At 40.5% G+C, this 18,942-nt stretch overlaps 3 protein-coding genes across 3 annotated transcripts; 2 read left to right on the forward strand and 1 right to left on the reverse strand.

Annotated features, from left to right (window-relative positions):
• Positions 1 to 9,567: 9,567 nt before the first annotated feature.
• LOC103717183 (uncharacterized) lies at positions 9,568 to 10,522 on the forward strand. The gene has a single exon (XM_008805470.4). The coding sequence runs from the start codon at positions 9,646 to 9,648 to the stop codon at positions 10,306 to 10,308; it is 663 nt and encodes a 220-aa protein (XP_008803692.2). The 5' UTR covers positions 9,568 to 9,645; the 3' UTR covers positions 10,309 to 10,522.
• A 1,142-nt stretch (positions 10,523 to 11,664) lies between these two features.
• LOC149751607 (uncharacterized) lies at positions 11,665 to 17,234 on the reverse strand. Its single transcript, XM_089926218.1, has 2 exons — positions 17,211 to 17,234; positions 11,665 to 12,576 (listed from the first exon to the last, which is right to left on the reverse strand). Exons 1-2 carry the CDS (start codon positions 17,232 to 17,234, stop codon positions 11,665 to 11,667), a joined length of 936 nt encoding a protein of 311 aa, XP_089782344.1.
• Positions 17,202 to 18,434, forward strand: LOC103717184 (uncharacterized). Its single transcript, XM_008805473.6, has one exon. It carries the CDS (start codon positions 17,279 to 17,281, stop codon positions 18,086 to 18,088), a length of 810 nt encoding a protein of 269 aa, XP_008803695.2. The 5' UTR covers positions 17,202 to 17,278; the 3' UTR covers positions 18,089 to 18,434.
• The last annotated feature ends 508 nt before the right edge of the window (positions 18,435 to 18,942 follow it).

Consider the following 18,942-nt stretch of genomic DNA (forward strand, 5'->3'; position numbering starts at 1 on the left):
ACCTAGGCCACATCCCTAGTTGAAGAATCACCAGACCAAAAAGAGTTTGTATAGATCCCGAGCCTTGACTTTGTGTTGTCACAAGATTTTCCTCGCTGCCTAAGGATGGGTATACTAGAAAGCTTGTTTAACAAGTCAATAGCAAGACTAATATATAGATACGTGCGCGGGTATACATGCTATTGATGTTAAAGCAGACGGAAAGAGGATAACTAAAAGAAGGATATGAGAGTAGTGTAGGTCTAGATACTTTGACCTTCAAGAATTCTTGTCACCATCACACTACCGTTCAAGAAAAATAGATTGGGATAGGTCATAGCCTGGATTGTGATAGAAGAAATCTAAATTAACACTACTTTTAAAGAAGAGTTGTACTGGTAACTAAAGTACAAGATAAAATAAACTAGTATAAAATAGAATTCATTAATATATTGGATGCCAAAAGGTCTTTTATAGAGTACAAATCTACTCATTTTTACATAATACAATAACTATAAAACAACCTTTGATCTTTGTAACTACCACGTCACCACGATCCTCAACAGTTTTGAAGGTTTGCTCCTATGATCCCACATATAGTACAACTACAACCACATTACGATCCACCAATTTTTGACCTATGACTCATACCCATACATCTGGGTTGATCATGTTCAAGTCGTGGTCTTTCAATCTGCTTATTAATATCATAGCTGAATTCTACTTCATTGGTCTATGCTTCTACACTTAATGAGATTTTTCATTAATTGCAACCGAATTTTATTAAATCTAGCGAAGGTCACATGATTCCATCTGCTTTGACTCCTAATCTTGTCCGCATGGTGCTTGCTCACGGCCGCTAGTTAGGTTGTTAAGATGTGGTGTAAATAATGCACCATATATCTCATCGGGCGATATCATATCATCATCTCTCGGGACTTGTAAAAGAAAAATCTCGTAATGACAGTCCGAAATTTGCTGACCAATTGTTGCCCACTTATTGAAGCAGCCTTGTTGGCCTCGGTAGAGGAGGGTACCCGTTTTGGATTCCTCTTGAGCCCTATGCTTCTACCACACATCTTCTGCCACAACTCAAAGGATATTCCGCATTGAAAGAGATCTGGCCTTCCTTCCGTATTCTATGGGGATCTTGCTTTACTTCTTAGCAAAGCACGTATTTACATCACATCTTCACATCCAAGGATCATTGTACATGTGATAGCCTTGAAGTAAAATTACATAGGGCCCCCAAGATTTTGAGCCCAAGCATATATATTTGCCCAAATGACCGGTAGAAGAAATAGACCAAGATGAATGAATCAATCTCCAAGATATTTCAAAGTATAGAAGACCATGTTATAGGCTGAAGTAAAGAGTAACAACCAATATAAGCCATGTCAAAAGCCAAAACTGACAAGATATGATTATCAGTCATATAGTTAGTGTAGAGAAATTATGTTGACGAATGTGGAGTAGTGGAAGGATAATTGGTATCAGTTACGAGAACCTCTTAGAGTGGAGGACAGTTATTATATTTTATTAAAACTGTATTTTATAAAAAGACTCTTTGACATCTAACTTATCAATGAATATTATTTTATTTTAGCTTAATTTATAATAAATTTTTACCTTAGAAGTAGTATTAACTTAGATTTCTAATATCGTAGCCTACAAACACATCTATTATTATCCAAATCCATCTTCTTCCAATGATGGTATGATGGTGGTGGAAGTCCTCGAAGGTCAAGGCATCTAGATCCATGCTACTCAACTCGATTAAATGGCTATATATACCTTTGGCCTTAATTAGAGCTGAAGTCTTGCTTTTAGGTGTCAGGAACTTACTATCAGTCGGTTGTGAACCGAAGGCCATGTCAGGTGTTGAATCGAGAAAGATAATGTCAATGCAGGCTAGACTAGTGGTGGCATGCTTATACTGAATGTTGCTTATGTGAGCATCCCATCAATCTAAACAATCTTCGATCATGTTAGGCCGAAGGTTAAAGGGGATAGTGACAGTCCAGATATAGTTGTTCATATAAGAAATCTACTAACTCAAGTTGATACATCTCAAAAATGAAGAGCCGATCAACAAATGTGGCATTTAGAGAATAAAGGGATAGACAAGGGATGCTTTCGATTAGACGAACTGGAGAGCAAAAAAGCTGAGAGAGCAGTGCTCAGTAGAGCATTTACTGTTGACCAATCTATCAATAATTGAGCCAATGTGGAGATCTTTGGGTACTAAAAAGTCTCTTCATAGAAGTCTCATAGCTTCAGTCACTTTTGGGGACATATTAGGCACTTAGAATAGCAACTGAAAAAGGTTAAGATATGTTAGAGAGGCCGTTCTTCTACGAAACAGATGATTTTAGCTAGGAGAGATAGTCAACCTATCAGTTTTAAAGATCATATTGGAGAGGCCATAGCGAATGGTAATTGGGATTTTTTCAGATTGAGGTTTTAATTCTAGCCTTTCACAAGGAAGGTTTTCTTTGGGTGGCACAGAAAAATAGAAGAAATAGATTGAGATATTGAAGACCATAAGATAGGACCTAACAAACAAAGGCCAAAAGCTTTTTAGATCAGTACTTGAGGGTCTACCAATTGTAGAACCCTAGAGTATTCTAATTCTTCTCGATTATCTTGGGAAAGAGCATGAAGGGAGACTTGATCTTGGCTTATTTTGTTGTAGAGGATGAACGAGCTTAAGAAAGGCAAAGGAAACAAGAATTACTAGAAGCAACAATGGAAGATGAACCCCTTAGGCTCTTTAAAAATGTTTTGGCACCGCACAACATCATGTCTAAAAGGAATCTAATTGATTATGGTGCTTTGGGAAGTGGCCTAATTTGAGTGAGCTATTTCGTTAAGCTATGTAGACAATCCTTAAAGAAAGAGGATGACTCTTGAATGCTTACTTATGGCAACAGATATAGTATTCAGTACATACCATTATCCGCTAGACCGACAACTAATAGGATGTCGGGCACATTGTTTATCCCATATCTTTACATCCAAGGATCACTATAATTGTGGCAGCCTTGAATAAGATTCAGATAAGACTTCCAAGGTTTTGAACCAAAACATATGCATTTCCCAAATGGCCGGTAGAAGGAATAGACCGAGGTGAATAGATTGGTTTCCAAGATATTTTTTAAGTGCAAAAGACTGTATTACAGGCTGAAGTAAAGAGAAGCAACCAATATAAGCCATGTTGGATAAGCCAAGGTTGACAAGATAAGATTATTGATATGATAGTGTGGAGCAATCATGCTGACGAATGTGAAGTTCTTGAAGGATAACGGGTGTCAGTTATCAAAACCGCTAAGAGTGGGTGCCAAACATAGGTAGCAACCATCAGAATCAGCAATTTTTATATTTTAGTATAAATAAATAGAATTGTATTAATTTGTAGCAAGATGCTTTAATATCCAACTTAATACTGAATTTTATTTTATCTTAGCTTACGTTTCAGTTGATTTCTATCTTAAAAATAGTGTTAACTTAGATTTTTACTATTATAGCCCAAGCTGCACCACTATTTTTATCTAAATCTATCTTCTTTGAATGGTAATATGATAGTGGTGGAAGTTCTTATAAGTCAAGGCACCTGGATAGGACTGAAAACGGATCAAATACAAATCAAATATTGGCGTATCCATATTTGTATCAATATTTTTCACTTGATATAAATATGGATATAGATATTAAATGGATATCAAAATTAATATTCATATTTGTTCTAAATAGATATGGATCCAAATTAGATATTAAGAATATCTATATTTTTTTACCTGAATAAGGATATAAATTAGACACTATTTTGGATAATAATCATATTTTGACCAAAATTTAATGATGGAAATAACCAACTATGGCTTGATCATAAAGAATAGATTCAATAAAAAAATATAATTTTAATAAGCATTAATTGAAGCAAGAAATTATAATCAATGAAAAATTGCTTAAAAGCAAGAAGGTAAAATTAATGAAAAAACAAAAGCTATAATGACATATTCATAAAGAATAGATTTAATGAAAATTTCAATTTTAGCAAGTACTAATGCAAGAAAGAGATGATAATCATAATCTAAAACTCTATTGAAAGCAAGAAATAGATAATAAAAGTCTGATTTATTGGGAAAATGAGATAATAGATACCATATATTGAGAATCCAAATGATCACAAGCACTCTCTCTCCTTAGTTAATATGAATGCATACATACTCATCCATACTAGTAATAGAAGTACCTAAATATAAAAATAATAAAGTAAAAAGGTCAATTAAGACAACATGAATATTCTTAAATAATAATCATTCAAAAAAGTAATAAATATATATTTACTTCCTCACTAGAGCTCGTATATTGTGACTTCATCACAACAACACAATTATTATAAGGAGAACAAAATATTATTTTCAAATCCATAAAATCCAATAAAAAACAGCAAGGATTTAAATTATAATTGATTGAAACGAAGAAAACGAAGAACCAGAACTCAAGTATCCAAATCACAATAGAAAAAAATATTTCTATTTATGTTACGAATCTGAGCATAAAACTGCTTATTTAGCTTGAATGGTATTAGGGTTAGGTTGAGGGTTAGAGATCTGGCCAAATAATCGCCAATCTTCATAGATTCGGGCTGCATAACCTTTCCAGAGACAATATTTGAATGGAAAGGGGAGATATATCAGCAGATTAAGACGATAGCAAAATATAGAGAAGATTGTAGTGGGGTGAAGAAAAGAGGATAAGACTTACTGAGATCGGTGGCTTTGAGGTTCCTTCTAGAGGGAAAGTTAGGCGTGTAGTAGAATTGACACTTGATATGGTGTTGGAGCCAGGGAGATCAAGAACTTTTTTTAGATTGAACCCTTCTTCCCAAATCAATTGCCAATATCATGGCTGCTAATCGATGGGAACTATGGTGCTTGTCTCACAGCCATCGCTGGTTGCCAATCGCCAGGCAGTAAGGAGGAATTGGAGAGGAAGTTGGAACTCTAGATGGCCACGTATATTCTCGAAAAAGGACGAAACAAAGAGAAGGGATACCGAGATTGATTCGTCTTCAAAAAATAGAAGAACTTCGAACTAGGTGGATCCGTTGATCCGGGTAACCACGTTAGTAGTGTAACTTGTTATATGGATATCCCAATCTGAATCTAAGAAATCTAGGAATATCAGTATCCGTTTATGCAATTTTTCTTTTTCTCTCAATTTTTTCGAATCTCTTTGTTCTTCTTCGATGTCATTGAGATCAGTCACAACATATACACACACATATACGTACGTAGATACACATGCACACACGTGTGCATGCACGAATATACACGAACCACACATGTTGCATGCAGGTAATATTTTACTCGCATGTAGTTTTAACATGGTGGAAGTAACATTCGTATACGGGTTTTGGAACGAATAATGCAGTCGATCTTCTCCCAACATGCAGGCGCTTTAAGTATGATAGGCTCCGTGCTCAAGACTCAGCCACCATGTCCAATCGCAGGCAAGCTCATTACTTAAGTAACTCAGGAAGACATGTACGTCCATTGAGTCCCTAGCTCAACTCTTATCAGACATCTTTCGATTTTTTTTTCTATTTTAAAATTTTTCAATAATCAACGTGCCGATTGTGTCTGCATTAAATCCATCTCTTCCCTCTTTGGGTGCATTGCTCTTGTCATGTGGGAGTTATCTAAAAGCCACTGCCAAACCTATCACAGGAAAACTTGGCCTGCCTCCCCTTTTCCTTCTTCCATTTGGTAAACTTGAAAGCTACCATCTCATACCATTTCTTTTGGGCACTCGAGAAGAGCATTCAATTCAGTGCCCTTGGTCTATTTTTCTCTCCCGGGTCACGATCAAAGACCACCTTTGTTTGCATCTTTTTCCTCTCGTGATGCGAGTGAATGTGGTGAGATTTGATTTACTCCATCTTGGAACTCGTCCTTCCTTAACAAGGAAAGGTCCTGGTAAAGTCGAGGGATTAGAGAAAGCTACGCAAGCCTACACATTTCTTTCACTGAATCCTAGCGTTCTATAAAGTGTGCTCGTGAGTGCTAGGAATAATTAACTGATATGTGGGAATCAACCATGCTTCAGATGCAGAAATCTTTAGCCAGTCCCTAATCATGTGGATTCCATTGAAGTTAGTGGGATCCTTGATGCCTTTGTAAGTTTATAGCTTCGGTGTAAGGGTGCTTTTGTATCAGTGTAAGAGCAAGTGAATGTGTAATAGTCGAGCAACCGAGCACATGCACGTGAGCGATCGAGCGAGCGAGCGAGTGAGAGAGAGAGACAGAAGCTTGGTAAGGTCTAGTGAGGTTCACAGAGATCAAATCGTCTTCTCGGTCGAGGAGAGAAAATAACTTCTTTGGGACGATGATAGCTTGTTTTAAAGGGTTCTCCACTCTCTACTAGGGCATACATAGTTAGTCACACTTCATAATCTCTGTTGGTGGCAACAGAAGTGAAATAGGACACTAGTCGTATTGAGGTAGAGAGTAAGGTAGGATGATGGAGAAACACACTAATATTTTTCCATTCAATTTTTGGTAGCGCCTAAAATGGTTGAGTAGAAAGGGTTTATATAGATACAATATGACCCTTCAAATATCTTTACATAAGTTCATCACTAAGGGACACAATACAAGACTTTAAGAGTCACCATGTGAAAAACTGCCTAGAACTTCAAGAGACATTCACGAACTTCACCCAAAATATGGCCCCAATGCATAGAATTTATATCATATCCTTATATATATATATATATATTGACATAATAATTTTTCTAGACTGCTTTTTTAATAAAAATATGAAGTTATGGCACCTTTCACTAAGAACCAATATGGAAATGACTTTTTGACTTCCTCACACGACTTAGAAAATGACTCCATATATTTATTTATTTCATATGACTTTTAGGATTCACCTACCACACCAAAATGTAATATACTAAAATTTCGTATAATTCAACAAGCTCATCTTATATTTGACAAACTCTCTCTCTCTCTCTCTCTCTCTCTCTCTCTCTCTCTCTCTCTCTCTCTCTCTCTCTCGATATGCTAAAATTCAGAGATTGACTCTATCGATCTTGCAAGATTGTCATATTTAGAGGACATGGATGCGCTCAGCTAATTAGTAGCATCAGGTGTTAAAATTTAGACCTTTTAAATTACAATTAAATTTATATATTTGCATGACCTACCTCTAAAGCCCGCTATCTGATTTCAATGAGCAGTAGTAAGCTATCAATAGCACGGAGCTCTTCTAAATAATGAAAACAGCACAGAGGAAAAAAAAAAACTCTTAGCATTTTTTCCCCCTAAAGAGAACACATGCATACACTTTAGAAAAGGCCAAATTCTGCCAAGTCTATTAAAAAATAATGTTCTAGAAGTTGTCATTTGACAGACATCTGATACTGAAATAGCTTAGTTTGCAGTGTTATTTGATGAAGAAAACCCCTCTAATTACATCAATAATTACTGATTCAGAGATGTACTAATCCAATAGCGTGAAAGCATTTGTATGCATAACTTAGGCTGTGATTGCCTGATTGGAGTTGAGAAAGTACATTCAATTGGTTATGTAACCTCATTTCTAATTAGTATGAATGGAAAACTAGCCCTCTCAACTGATCAGACAAGCTTGTGCATGAAAAGTTACATTATTCTCATGATATTGGAATACTTGACAAGTCTCTTGCTCGCATCATAACTTACAATATAATTAATCATAAAGATCTTTCATGTGCAATGATCTCCGGTAATAGTCCTAACAACGATGTCACATTTCTTTTCCAGGATTTTCTTCTTTTCTCATGGACGCTACTTAATTTGACAGCTTTAAGTTTTGAAATTTCGATAATCTAATATATGAGCATGTGACCCAATCTTATGATGGCTTCTTATTTTCAAAGATTCTTCCACGTCGATGATGTCACACTAAAACGAAGAGGGGGAAAAATTCATCTTTATCCCCTCGGGAACTTTTGTCTTTTTGCACCCTATTATAAATCTGATTCATTGTTATCTGGTACAGTTTTGTAGGTATTCTCCATTGTGAGATGATGGGATGTGATGCATAAAAACTGGAATTGTTTCCTAGATTCTCACTTGATAATTTTTTATTGCTAAAGGCCTCAAGCAATTTTTGTTTTGAAATGACATTGGCAATATATTAAAAAGATTGAATTATAAACGTTTGTGTGTGAGAGAGAGTATAAGAGTAGTAATGTAGTTGAGAATAGATTCTATTCTCGATTCACAACATGTCTCACAATTAAATTTCGATGCAATTTAAGACTAGTATTGTAGTTGAGGATAGATTTTATACTCGATTCACAGCGCAGCTCACAATTAGGTTTTGATGCAATCTTTTCCCTTAAAAAGTAGTTAGTTTTAATTTGGATGCACGTACGCAAGCAATTTGATGGTATAATGAGACGTGACTTGAGCAATCCAAACATTGAAAAAACTATATAAATCCTCCTATCCACCCACCAAATAACTTTACGAAGAGGCACGCATTGCCTAAAGTCGTGATAAAGTCATTACCTTTCATCCAAAGGGGCTCCACCTAGCTCGAACGATTCCTCGTGGACTTTGAGGCCGGAGGAGTTCGATGGTTAAAGTGGCAACCCTAGGAATTCAATGCTAGCCTTCGTCATGCACCCACAAGAAAGAGGGTGGGAGAGAGCTTTGAGCTCTAGGGATGTGTGAAAGCCTGCAATCCCTCACGAGGAGAACAGCTGTAACCTTCCTTCCCAGTCTTTCCCTACCACATCGTTTTTTTAATGCCATCACCATACCCAATTCAGTAAACCGAAAATATATATAACGTCCCACACCCGCTGTCAATGTCTCGGTGCAATAATATTAAAGCCTCTCTTTTACCATCCTTCCCAAGTCCCAATTCCTAACCCTTTTTTATTATTAAAATGACATTCAAAATGATCAAAATACAGTATATTTGGAAGCGCACTAGGCAACTCCATCTTTCCAACCCAAAGAGTATTTCCAGAGGGATCAGGAGATTCAGAATCTCAGGCGGTCTGTCGGAGAGATGCGGTTGATCCACGACATTCGCCGTCTTTTAGATGAATGCACTGTATTTCGGATTTCTACTATATACAGGGAGGCCAATAGTGCTGCAAATTTGGTAGCTTTTTATGCGACCCAACACTCCAGAGATATCGTCTGGGAGGGACACAATTATGTACTGTTATTTTTGTATTTTCTGCTTCTTTCTGATTTTATGGGCTACACTCACATCCGTTATGTGTGAATAGCCGATGTACCAAAAAATATATATATATTTTTGGAGTGATGGGCCACGTATGAAACCATCCCAAAGTTGGTGCATGCTTCAAATTTGTACCACAGGGATTGACGGAAGAGATGATAATGCGGGTTTTCTTGAGGAGGTTTGCAGGAAACTGCAGTTTGCTCCTTGCGGTAAAGTAGGTTTTGGATTCATCCCCTAACCTTATCTTCAGTGTAATAACTTTGTTCTCTTTTGGTTTATTTAAGTAGTCCCCTTTGTAAGGATTCGTGGAACGAGTGCCCTCTCCCCCCACCTATATCTCTCTCTACTCTCCTCCCTCCTATCTTTATTTTTGCCTTGTACGAAGCCCCCACCACCTACATAGCTATGGATAATATGACCAACAACGCTAGCACCAGCAGCTCTTGGGATCTTGAGAGGACTATGGGGAACCATCTCCTGTTTGATCATGCTCCCTTGGAATTGATCCATCCCATCGATCCATTTCAGGCTCATGTCCCTTCTCCAAGCTTACCTGCAGCAGCCCAAATGGAAGTCCAAAGCAACGTGGAAGGAGGAGAGCATGAGGAGGATGAAGAGGAAAGGTTGGGAGCAATGAAGGAGATGATGTACAAGATCGCATCCATGCAGCCGGTGGACATCGACCCCTCGACGATCAAGAAGCCCCAGCGACGGAATGTACGGATCAGCGACGACCCGCAGAGCATCGCCGCCCGCCACCGGAGGGAGAGGATCAGCGAGAGGATCAGGATCCTCCAGCGGCTGGTCCCGGGGGGCACAAAGATGGACACTGCATCGATGCTCGATGAGGCGATACGGTACGTCAAGTTCCTCAAGAGGCAGGTGCACGAGCTCCAATCCAGCTCCCCACCACCACATATCGCACAAGTTATCGCCGGCCATCCAGCCAGCTCCATGGACTGGCCTGTGAGGTGGAACCCTCATGCCTCATCTTCCTCCTCCACCATGGGAGCTCCTCCTGAATTAGGGTTTGGTTTCGATGGTCCCAGCGGCCACCGGATGAACTGAGATCGTAGAGATAATTAGCATTCATGGACTAATGGTGGCTTCAAGCAAAGTGTAGTGGAAAATTCTATGTTATGCTTGTTTATGGGGTGTAGCTATCCTATATAGTAGAGATTGATATGAGAAATAATGTGTTGGATGTAGTGGTAGATAGAAAGTGTATATGAAGATGCTATTTGATCATCAAATTTTCTTTTCTTTTGTCTTCCTATTTAGGGGGTGTGTTAATTTTTTGTGGACATGTGAAACCAGCCGGTTACAATTTGGTTGACTAGGTGGCCATCGAATGATGATAACTGTTACCGTGGATCATGTCTATGTATGATTGTTTCGATTCTTATGAGCGTATAAAATACGGCGTGAATGATTTTTTTTCACAAGTAATGAAGTCTATGTTGGAAGTTTGTTGAGGAGAGTTCTTCCCCGGGAAAGAAAACAAAAGAAACCATCGATGTAGCCAACCATTGAAATGATGATGGTGAGCATGCGCACACAAACAAACACCCGCTTGTTCCAAGATGAAATTTTCCCCAGAGAAGCAATTTACACAATTCAATATATCAAGCTGCCTTAGTATTTTATGCACAAACTTTGCTTTATTTCTTAAAAATAAAGATCTTACGTTGCGTATGCATGTAGAAATATGTTTATATGGGTTGCATGTTATGTATGTCTATGCATGCGTGCATGAATGCAGGCATGGAGATGTAAATGAAAATACAGACTGATGTTCCGCTAATGGAAGGATCATACCAAAAGCTGGGTCAGGAACTCATAATTCACAGATTTACCTTTCTCCAGCTAGCAGCTTTTATTGATATTTGAGCATTTGCTTCTTATCTTCGTGCAATATTAATTATGTTTCATACAATGTTAATTACGTTATATCTGTGAATGCATACCGATATACATATAGGATAATCTCATGTATGTATGTATGAATGTATGTATGTAATGTATATCCAAGAAGGAAGAGTGTATTCTTCATTTTCTTTTCATATTCATAGGTGAATACACACACACCTCCACAGTACATATGCGTACGTACATATATACATATATGTGTGTATACACATATATATGTACATACATACATACATACATACATACACTACAAAAGAAAGGGTATCTCCCGACGCTTTTTTTGGTCTCTCCCGACGCTTTTAAGCGTCGGCTAATTTCCTGCCCACGCATCGCAAAGCGTGGGTCAGACGTCGGGCAGGTGGGCGTGGATCGGATTTAACCCGACGCGTCAAAAAAGCGTTGTCGGTCTATGCCGACGCTTTTAAGCGTCGTTCCTTTTATAAGCCTCCGACGCTTAAAAGCGTCGGCAATGGCATTTTTAAAAAAAAAAAAAAATTAACGCTTGCTGGGAAGCCTCCCACCCAGTTCACCGGCTTCGGCTTCGCCACCGTTCTCTTTGAAGACCGGCCGACCAGTGGCGATGGATCCTTCGATTTCGCCTTCTCCGCCCCCGAGATCGCGGCGGCAGGCGGAGGATTGGCGGAGGAAGAGGAGTCGGCAGCAGCGGCGGCCGAGGCGGAGGGAGGAGGAATCGGCGGCGGAGGTTTGGACTTGGATTTGGATTGGCGCGTTCCGAAGCGGGGAATGGGATCTGGCCCTCCGGCGAATCGATCGGCTCCGGAGCTTTAGATCCTGCCCCCTCGCGGCCATTTCCGGCGGGTGACGCTCGGATTCATCGTCGTCGTCTTCTTCTTCGTTGAGATCGAGGAGGAGGGCGAGGACCTGGGGCCGCTGGAGGTGGGAGCAGAGTTTCATGGGGCGGATCTGGCCGTTAAGGAAGAGCTCGTCGGCGGAGGTCATGGATCCGGTGGCGAAGGCGGCAGCAGAGGGGAATCGGGCGGAGAATTCGAACTCGAAGGAGCCGGCGACGGAGGCGTCGGGGGAGTCGGAAGGGAAGCGGCCTCCGCCGCCGCCGGCGGAGGAGAGGATGAAGTGCATGGGGCTGGTGGGGGCGCTAAAGAAGTAACCACCGGCGACGCCGCCGCGGCCGGGGCTGGAGGGGGCGCTGACGTAGGGAGTGGAGCAGAAGCTGTCGACATCGTCCGAGGGGAAGCGCAGGGGGGAGAGGGGAGGGTCGAGGTGGTGTTCGCCATGGTTGGGTTCTGCGAGCTCGGAGCTCGGAGGGTCCTTGGAGCTCCATTCTCTCTCTCTCTCTCTCTCTCTCTCTCTCTCTCTCTCTTTCTCTCTGTGGACTATAGCTTCTCGGAGAAGATATTGTAGACGGAAAGGACGAAGGGGGAGGTGGGGCTCGTTGGACACGCAATAATCAGAAGGCAGGGGATGGAAGGGGAGAGGTTTTGAGCCTTTGACGACGCTATTTAGCGTCGGGGTCGACCGCTTAGACGACGCTTATAAGCGTCGTCCCACTAGAGTACAATAAACGACGCTTTTAAGCGTCGTTTATTCTTCAATAGCCTCCACGCTCTCCAAAAGCGTCACAAAATTTGGCACGGGAGAGTATTTTGCCGACGCTTTTCCCTAGCATCGGCAAAAAAGGGTCGGCTTTTTCTAATTTTACTGTTGTGATACATATATGAAGCAATTATGTACATAGATTTACCAATTATGTAGTATTTAGATCTAAATTTATGTGTGAAGCACCACATCAGAGCATGAGATGTCTTTTACTTTGTTCAGTCCTAAAAATCTCTCTACTAAGAAGCAACCTAAATACATTACTATATAAATACTATCTATATAGTCTATAAAATTTGCATGCATGTCAGGAAGCCTGTAATGTGTCATGTATGGATAAAAGATCAATTCTCATCTTTTTAACTTTTTTCCATCATTAAACTATGACCCAAGCAGCCATTTACATACAACTTTTAAGTCATTATCCACACATAAAGTTGCATCTTCATGTCTACGATGCAGGTATGTATGAGTGTTATAAGTTATTTATCCATCAAAGAGCTAGCCGTTAGTAGATACTGTTGGATGGATTGTAATATTTAATTAAAAAAAAGGAAAGGAAGAAAAAAGAGAGAAAGGGACAACAGATGTGTACGGTCTCCTCTCAGGAATAAAAAGAGAGAGGAAGGGGCCAACGAATGTTTACGGTTATTTTTCCAAAGAAACTTCGTATCTCTATAGAATAGACTTTAATTTTAAATTGAAGTCTTGTAACTTATATAGAAAGATGCTTTTGCACTAGTTCTTTATTATGGGACAACCATTGGTATTAGACGTCAGTTTAAACTGAAGAATCGTGTATTTATAGATTGAAGAGTCACGTATCTACGGACTGAAAAATCACGTAACTACAGAAATGTGTCTTTGCATCTATTCGGACTCTATAAATATAGAGCTTTATGACCAGAATCAACAATCTTCTCCCTTTCCTTCCATCTTCAAACCTTTATTCTTCCTTTTAGCTTCTAAATAGATTCCTAAAGAGTTTTTGGGAATTTCTTCAGAATTACTATCTACATAATTCCATAAGGCTTTGTTGTATCCTAGGGGTGATTTGCCTTGAACCCGTTAGCAAACTTATTTGAGTAGGAGAAAATATCACCTTAAAGATAGCGATTTACGTGCCTCAAAGTCTTAAATTGTTCTATTATTTTCTTCATTTCAAACCACTCTTCCCAAGAGATACGCGTGGATGGTTAAGTGTGTATGTATAGGTTTCTATGTGATGCGGAAGTTTATTTAATTCCACATCGGCTATTTGCCGAAGAGATTTTAGATGCTTATACGGAACTAAGAAACTCAAATAATATCTTCTGGCTAGCTTTTTTTATTGAGATTCTGGATTGATACAAATGATATCAGAGTGAATCCGGCTCACAGCCTACATGAACTAGGGAACACTGATACACTGGTCTACATTGGATTTGTAGCACTTATGCTTGGATTTGAATAAATTTTGATCTTTAGCCTAACGAGAATTCTAAGGCTTAAATAGACGTAATATACAAAGATCTATGAAAAAAGTGATATAAGCCGGTCTTCCAAAAATGTCTAGATGTTTTTATTTTCTATAATGACTTGAAGGCTTAAAGAACCTCTTAGATGAAGTGAATCTCAACATCTATATTATGACCAAAGATGTCAATATATCATCAGCTGACACAGGAAATTGAGAATAACGCATTTGTTTAATTTTGTCAAAAGAATGAAACTATTACCATAAAAGCAATAAAGAATTGTTACAGGAAGCATTCTCCTTTTTTTTCTTTTCTTTAAGAAGATTTAGGCATGCAATTTTTTTATAACTTAGAAAGAAACATAATATATATATATATATATATATATATATATGCTTGTCGGGCATTGACAACAAGGTCCATTTAATAATGGAACGTGCCAATATGGGCGGTGATGATCACATGAAATGACATATAGAAACAAAACAGAGGGCATTGATTTCATCACAGCCGCAGCCAATCATGCAATAAATCTGGTTGAGCTCTGTTTAGTCTCCTCGGATCTGACTCCTGTCTCTTGAAATGAAAGTTTAAAGTTCTAAGAGTTAAAAGAAGGGGAAGCAGAGGTGGCGTAAGTCACGTCCAATGGTTAACAAAATTGGTGGCAAGCCCTTTCCCATCCCACGTGCATGGCCTCGTGAATTTAAACATACCGAATACTGGATACCCAACCTATACCACCGTGCGAAGTTTCCCGGTTGTTTCCTTCGTATATAGAAAAATGAGTTTCGCTGCATGGCTTTCTAAAATCCATTCAAAATAATTTTTTATACGGATAATTAATTTTCCATCCTCCATAAGACCGTCGTATAACAAAAAGTCCCCGTTGATCATAACTTAAATCTTCGATCCAACAACTTCACTAAATTTATTTTCTAATCCTTGAGAACATTTTATTTTAAATAAAATACCGAAAATGCCTCTGCTCCTACAATGAGGAGGTGCTAATCCCCTCATTCTCACAAAAAAAGAGGAAGAAAAAGAGGGTCCGTCGCAACGGCCAGGCTGCAGCTGCCGTGGCTGTCGCAAGCGTCGCTGGCCAGCCACGGTCAATGTTGGCCATGGCCTGGCCCTCTCTCGAGCACTTCGACGAGAGAAGTTCTCCCTTGAGTCACAGATAAAGGAATTAAAGAGAAAATGAAAAGAAAAGAAGAAGAGAAGAAGAAGGGAGGCCGGGTCGCTTTCGCCGCGGCTGCCGCAGGCGCCACTAGCTAGCCATGGCCCAGCCCCCTCCTGGGCCCTCTTCCGTGGCCGCCGCAGTTGCCGCAGGCATCGCTGGCCTCACGGTAGGAGAAGAAAGGAGGGGAAGCACGGCTGCCGCAGGCACTGCTGTCTAGCCGCGGATTTCGCATGCGCCACCGGCCAGCCGTGGCTACCGCATGCGCCACCAACCTCACGAGAGGAGAAGAAAGGAGGGAAAGCGCGGCTGCCACAAGCACCGCTGGCTAGCCGCGGTCGCTGCCGGCCACGGCCTGGCCCTCTTCCAACGCCACTAGCCTCGCCCCTTCCGACGCCGCCGGCCTAACGGGAAGAGAGAAAGGAGAAGAAGCGCGGCTGTCGCAAGCGTCGCTGGCCGGCCGCTGCTGGCCACCTTCCGGCCTTCTCTCGGACCTCCTCCCGCGGCCGCCATGGCCTGGCTCCTTTCGGCGCCGCCGGCCTCGCGAGAGGAGAATAAAGGAGAAAAAAGAAGAAGGAAAGAAGAGAAGAAAAAAGAAAAGAAAAAGAAAAGATAAATAAGAAGAAAAAGAAAGAAAAAAGAAGAAAAAAAAAAAGAAAGCAAAGGAATATATATATATATATATTTCAATGAAATAAAAAAAATTACATTGGCCAATAAAATTACTTTTTTTAATTCATGCATAAATTATTTTCTGATTCCTTAAGTTTTAACTTTGAAAAATATATATCTTTAACTCAAAGATCATCAACGAAACCCTCAAAGATTTGATTATAATGAAACAGACAGCAACAAGTTGTTGGGTGACTTGAGCCGAAGCCTACTAAGATTTTAAGAGATTTTAACATTTTGTCTGCCATGCTAGAGTCAGGCATACTTGGATCAACCTACTAGAAATGCAAATTAGACCTAAAAAACATTAAAATTTAAGAGCCATGAGTTCGGCATAAATCTCAAATTAAGACCCGATCCCAATCATATCATAAAATTGCACTTGACCCAATGAAACCCAAATGGGCTGAATTCAGTATGATAGAAATTAGCCTAAAAGTTTATGTGTAGTGTCTTAAACTTAGTCATGAACCAGATATAAGGTGAAAATAGATGAAACCCAATTGAACCCTACTGAGTGATGGGTTGGATTTGAATCTAAATTTTAGAATAAATCTAATTTAAGCCAGGTTTAGGTCAGACTAGGGCCAGACCCGACCCTATCTCACCCCATTTATGGGTTTAGGTGCGTATCCTTGGCACGAAAGAATGAATATTTTTTTTTTATGCAGCATCAATTATTGGATTATGCTTTGTATAGATCTCAAAACAATCTGAACTCTCTCTTCCTATGCATGCAGACATCGCGGCTCTTTAGCAATCAACAACTCATCTACTTATTCTACTTTTTCTTCCCTTTTTTTTTTGACAAAAGCTTTTTTTTTTTCTTCTGACAAAGGGGAGGAGTAGGCATTCCAAAGCCCTACAACTCATCCCTGCAGATCAGGCAATCGAGAGTTTAGGTGGAATCCCATGCAAATCCCCATATTGACCTTGTGTTTTTTTTTTAAAGAAATAAAATTCGATGATTCTAAGTAGAGGGGCATGCTCCAGCTCCAAGTCAACTCTACTCCAAGGCTGCTAAAATTGCTGGACCAAACAAGAAAGTCCTCATTCCAAGCAACACATTGTTTGGAGGTAACCCTCTAAAAGCCTTAGCATGGGAGCCAAGTCATTTGCAACCTAACACAGTCACCATCCCATCCCTGCACTACAAATACCCACTCTGTTCCCATCTTCTCCATCCCTCCAACTCCTGTCTTCAGCAGCTGAATCCCTTCGAAACACAATGTCTAACATCCCCTCTCCCCAGAGCTTTGGCTTTCCACCATTCTTCCCCCCACCACTCCCTCCGAAGGTAGTGGCTCGACCCACACCACCTTCATTCCATCCTCACCGCTCCTCCCCGCCTCCTCCAAAGGTGCCTCCACCCGCACCATCATCCCCACCACCTCGCCGCTCCCCGCCTGCACCCAAGATGCCACCACCCACACCGTCACCGCCACCTCGCCGCGCCCCGCCTCCACCTGCACCATCACTACCACCTCCCCGCACTCCGCCGCCACCCTCACCTTCGAAGCTCGCACCGCCACCGCCACGAAAGATGGCTCCACCTCCAACAACGCCAGCTTCTCCGCCTCCTCGCCCCTTGCCACCACCAATTTCGCCACCACTTATCCCACCGCCACCACCACCACACGTCGCTCCACCGCCGCCTCCCTCACCAATCCCCCACCACACCGTCATCATCATTGTGTTCGCCTCTCTCGGCAGCATGCTCTTCCTCGCATTCCTCGTAGCAGCCCTCTGCTGTTCCCTCAAGAAGAAGAAGAAGGAGATGGCTCAAGAGACAGAAGTTGTGAACGTCGAGGACAACATCCACGTCCACGAAACCATCATCCCAGGCCCCCATGGCCAACAAGTGGTGGCCATGTCGGTCGACGAAGATATAAAAGTTCAGGAAGTGATGAAGAAGAACGAATTGGTCGAAGAAGCCTCGGGCACCAAGCTAGGGTTGCAGCCACCTCAAACAAGCGATGGAGATGCTGCAGTTCCTATTGGCTCCAAGCACCACCACCTTCTTGAGCACAAGGGCTAGCAGGGATACATGGTTGCTACTGCTTGCCGAGGGACGATACGTTGCTGTAACAAGGATCGGCTGTTCAAATACGTGCATGGAGTACTCATCAAGAAAAAGAAGTGCATGGAGAGTGTTTGTGGAGTGTTCTTCTAATTTCTTCACTTAATTAAAATAAGATGCCTTTGTAGTTGCATTCTACTGCAAAGGATTTGATTTAATGTACCCAAGTGTTTAACGTGCTCTTGCTCTGAAGTCTGAATCACCAATGACTGCATTATTACAAAGTTTTCATCCCAAGGCCGTCCAAGTGGACTATGTTAGGATTATATATTGTTATTTAATTGATGCTCCTTTTTTTTTTTAATCCAGATCCAGCACATACAAATAAATATTGATCTTGGGACTTCTTGTTGAATGGAGTGGCATAACAAATGACTGCCTAAGATAGTGTAACTGCAATTTTAATGTTAGGGAAGATGTTTTTCAGAAGAGGTATATATATATATGATTAATTATTTGGAGAAACAGAATATATGAGATACAAAATTTCAATACTTCTGGCTAAGTACATTTTAGACTGGAGACCACCTCATCTGTGCCGAGTCATGCATGTAAACAAATTGAAGAATTAGAGCGCAGAGGACTGAGGAGGCAAAAAGGTAACTTTCCATGTATCATTTTGGTCTTTGATAGGTATCATCAACCCCAAAGACAAACCATAAAAGGACTTAAGATAGCCCTTTTGTATGCCTGACAAATTCCATGCATCATGAATTGGAGTTATGTTGATCCCACAACAACTACAATATATCTGAAATTTTTGTATCTACCGTCTATGCGTAATGGAAACATTCTATGGTGGTATGATCAGG

Source organism: Phoenix dactylifera, chromosome 11, assembly GCF_051530095.1.
Source record: "Phoenix dactylifera cultivar Ajwa chromosome 11, Ajwa_hap1_PhDact_Kaust_v1.1, whole genome shotgun sequence".
Taxonomy (NCBI): Eukaryota; Viridiplantae; Streptophyta; class Magnoliopsida; order Arecales; family Arecaceae; genus Phoenix; species Phoenix dactylifera.

Bases quoted from the DNA above. Each gene is read 5' to 3' on its own strand.
- LOC103717184 (XM_008805473.6), top strand. From the start codon at position 17,279: ATGTCTAACATCCCCTCTCCCCAGAGCTTTGGCTTTCCACCATTCTTC.
- LOC103717183 (XM_008805470.4), top strand. From the start codon at position 9,646: ATGGATAATATGACCAACAACGCTAGCACCAGCAGCTCTTGGGATCTT.
- LOC149751607 (XM_089926218.1), bottom strand. From the start codon at position 17,234: ATGGAGAAGATGGGAACAGAGTGG. The intron at 12,577-17,210 runs GTATTTGTAGTG...GTGTCCAACGAG, and splicing joins AGAAGATGGGAACAGAGTGG to CCCCACCTCCCCCTTCGTCC.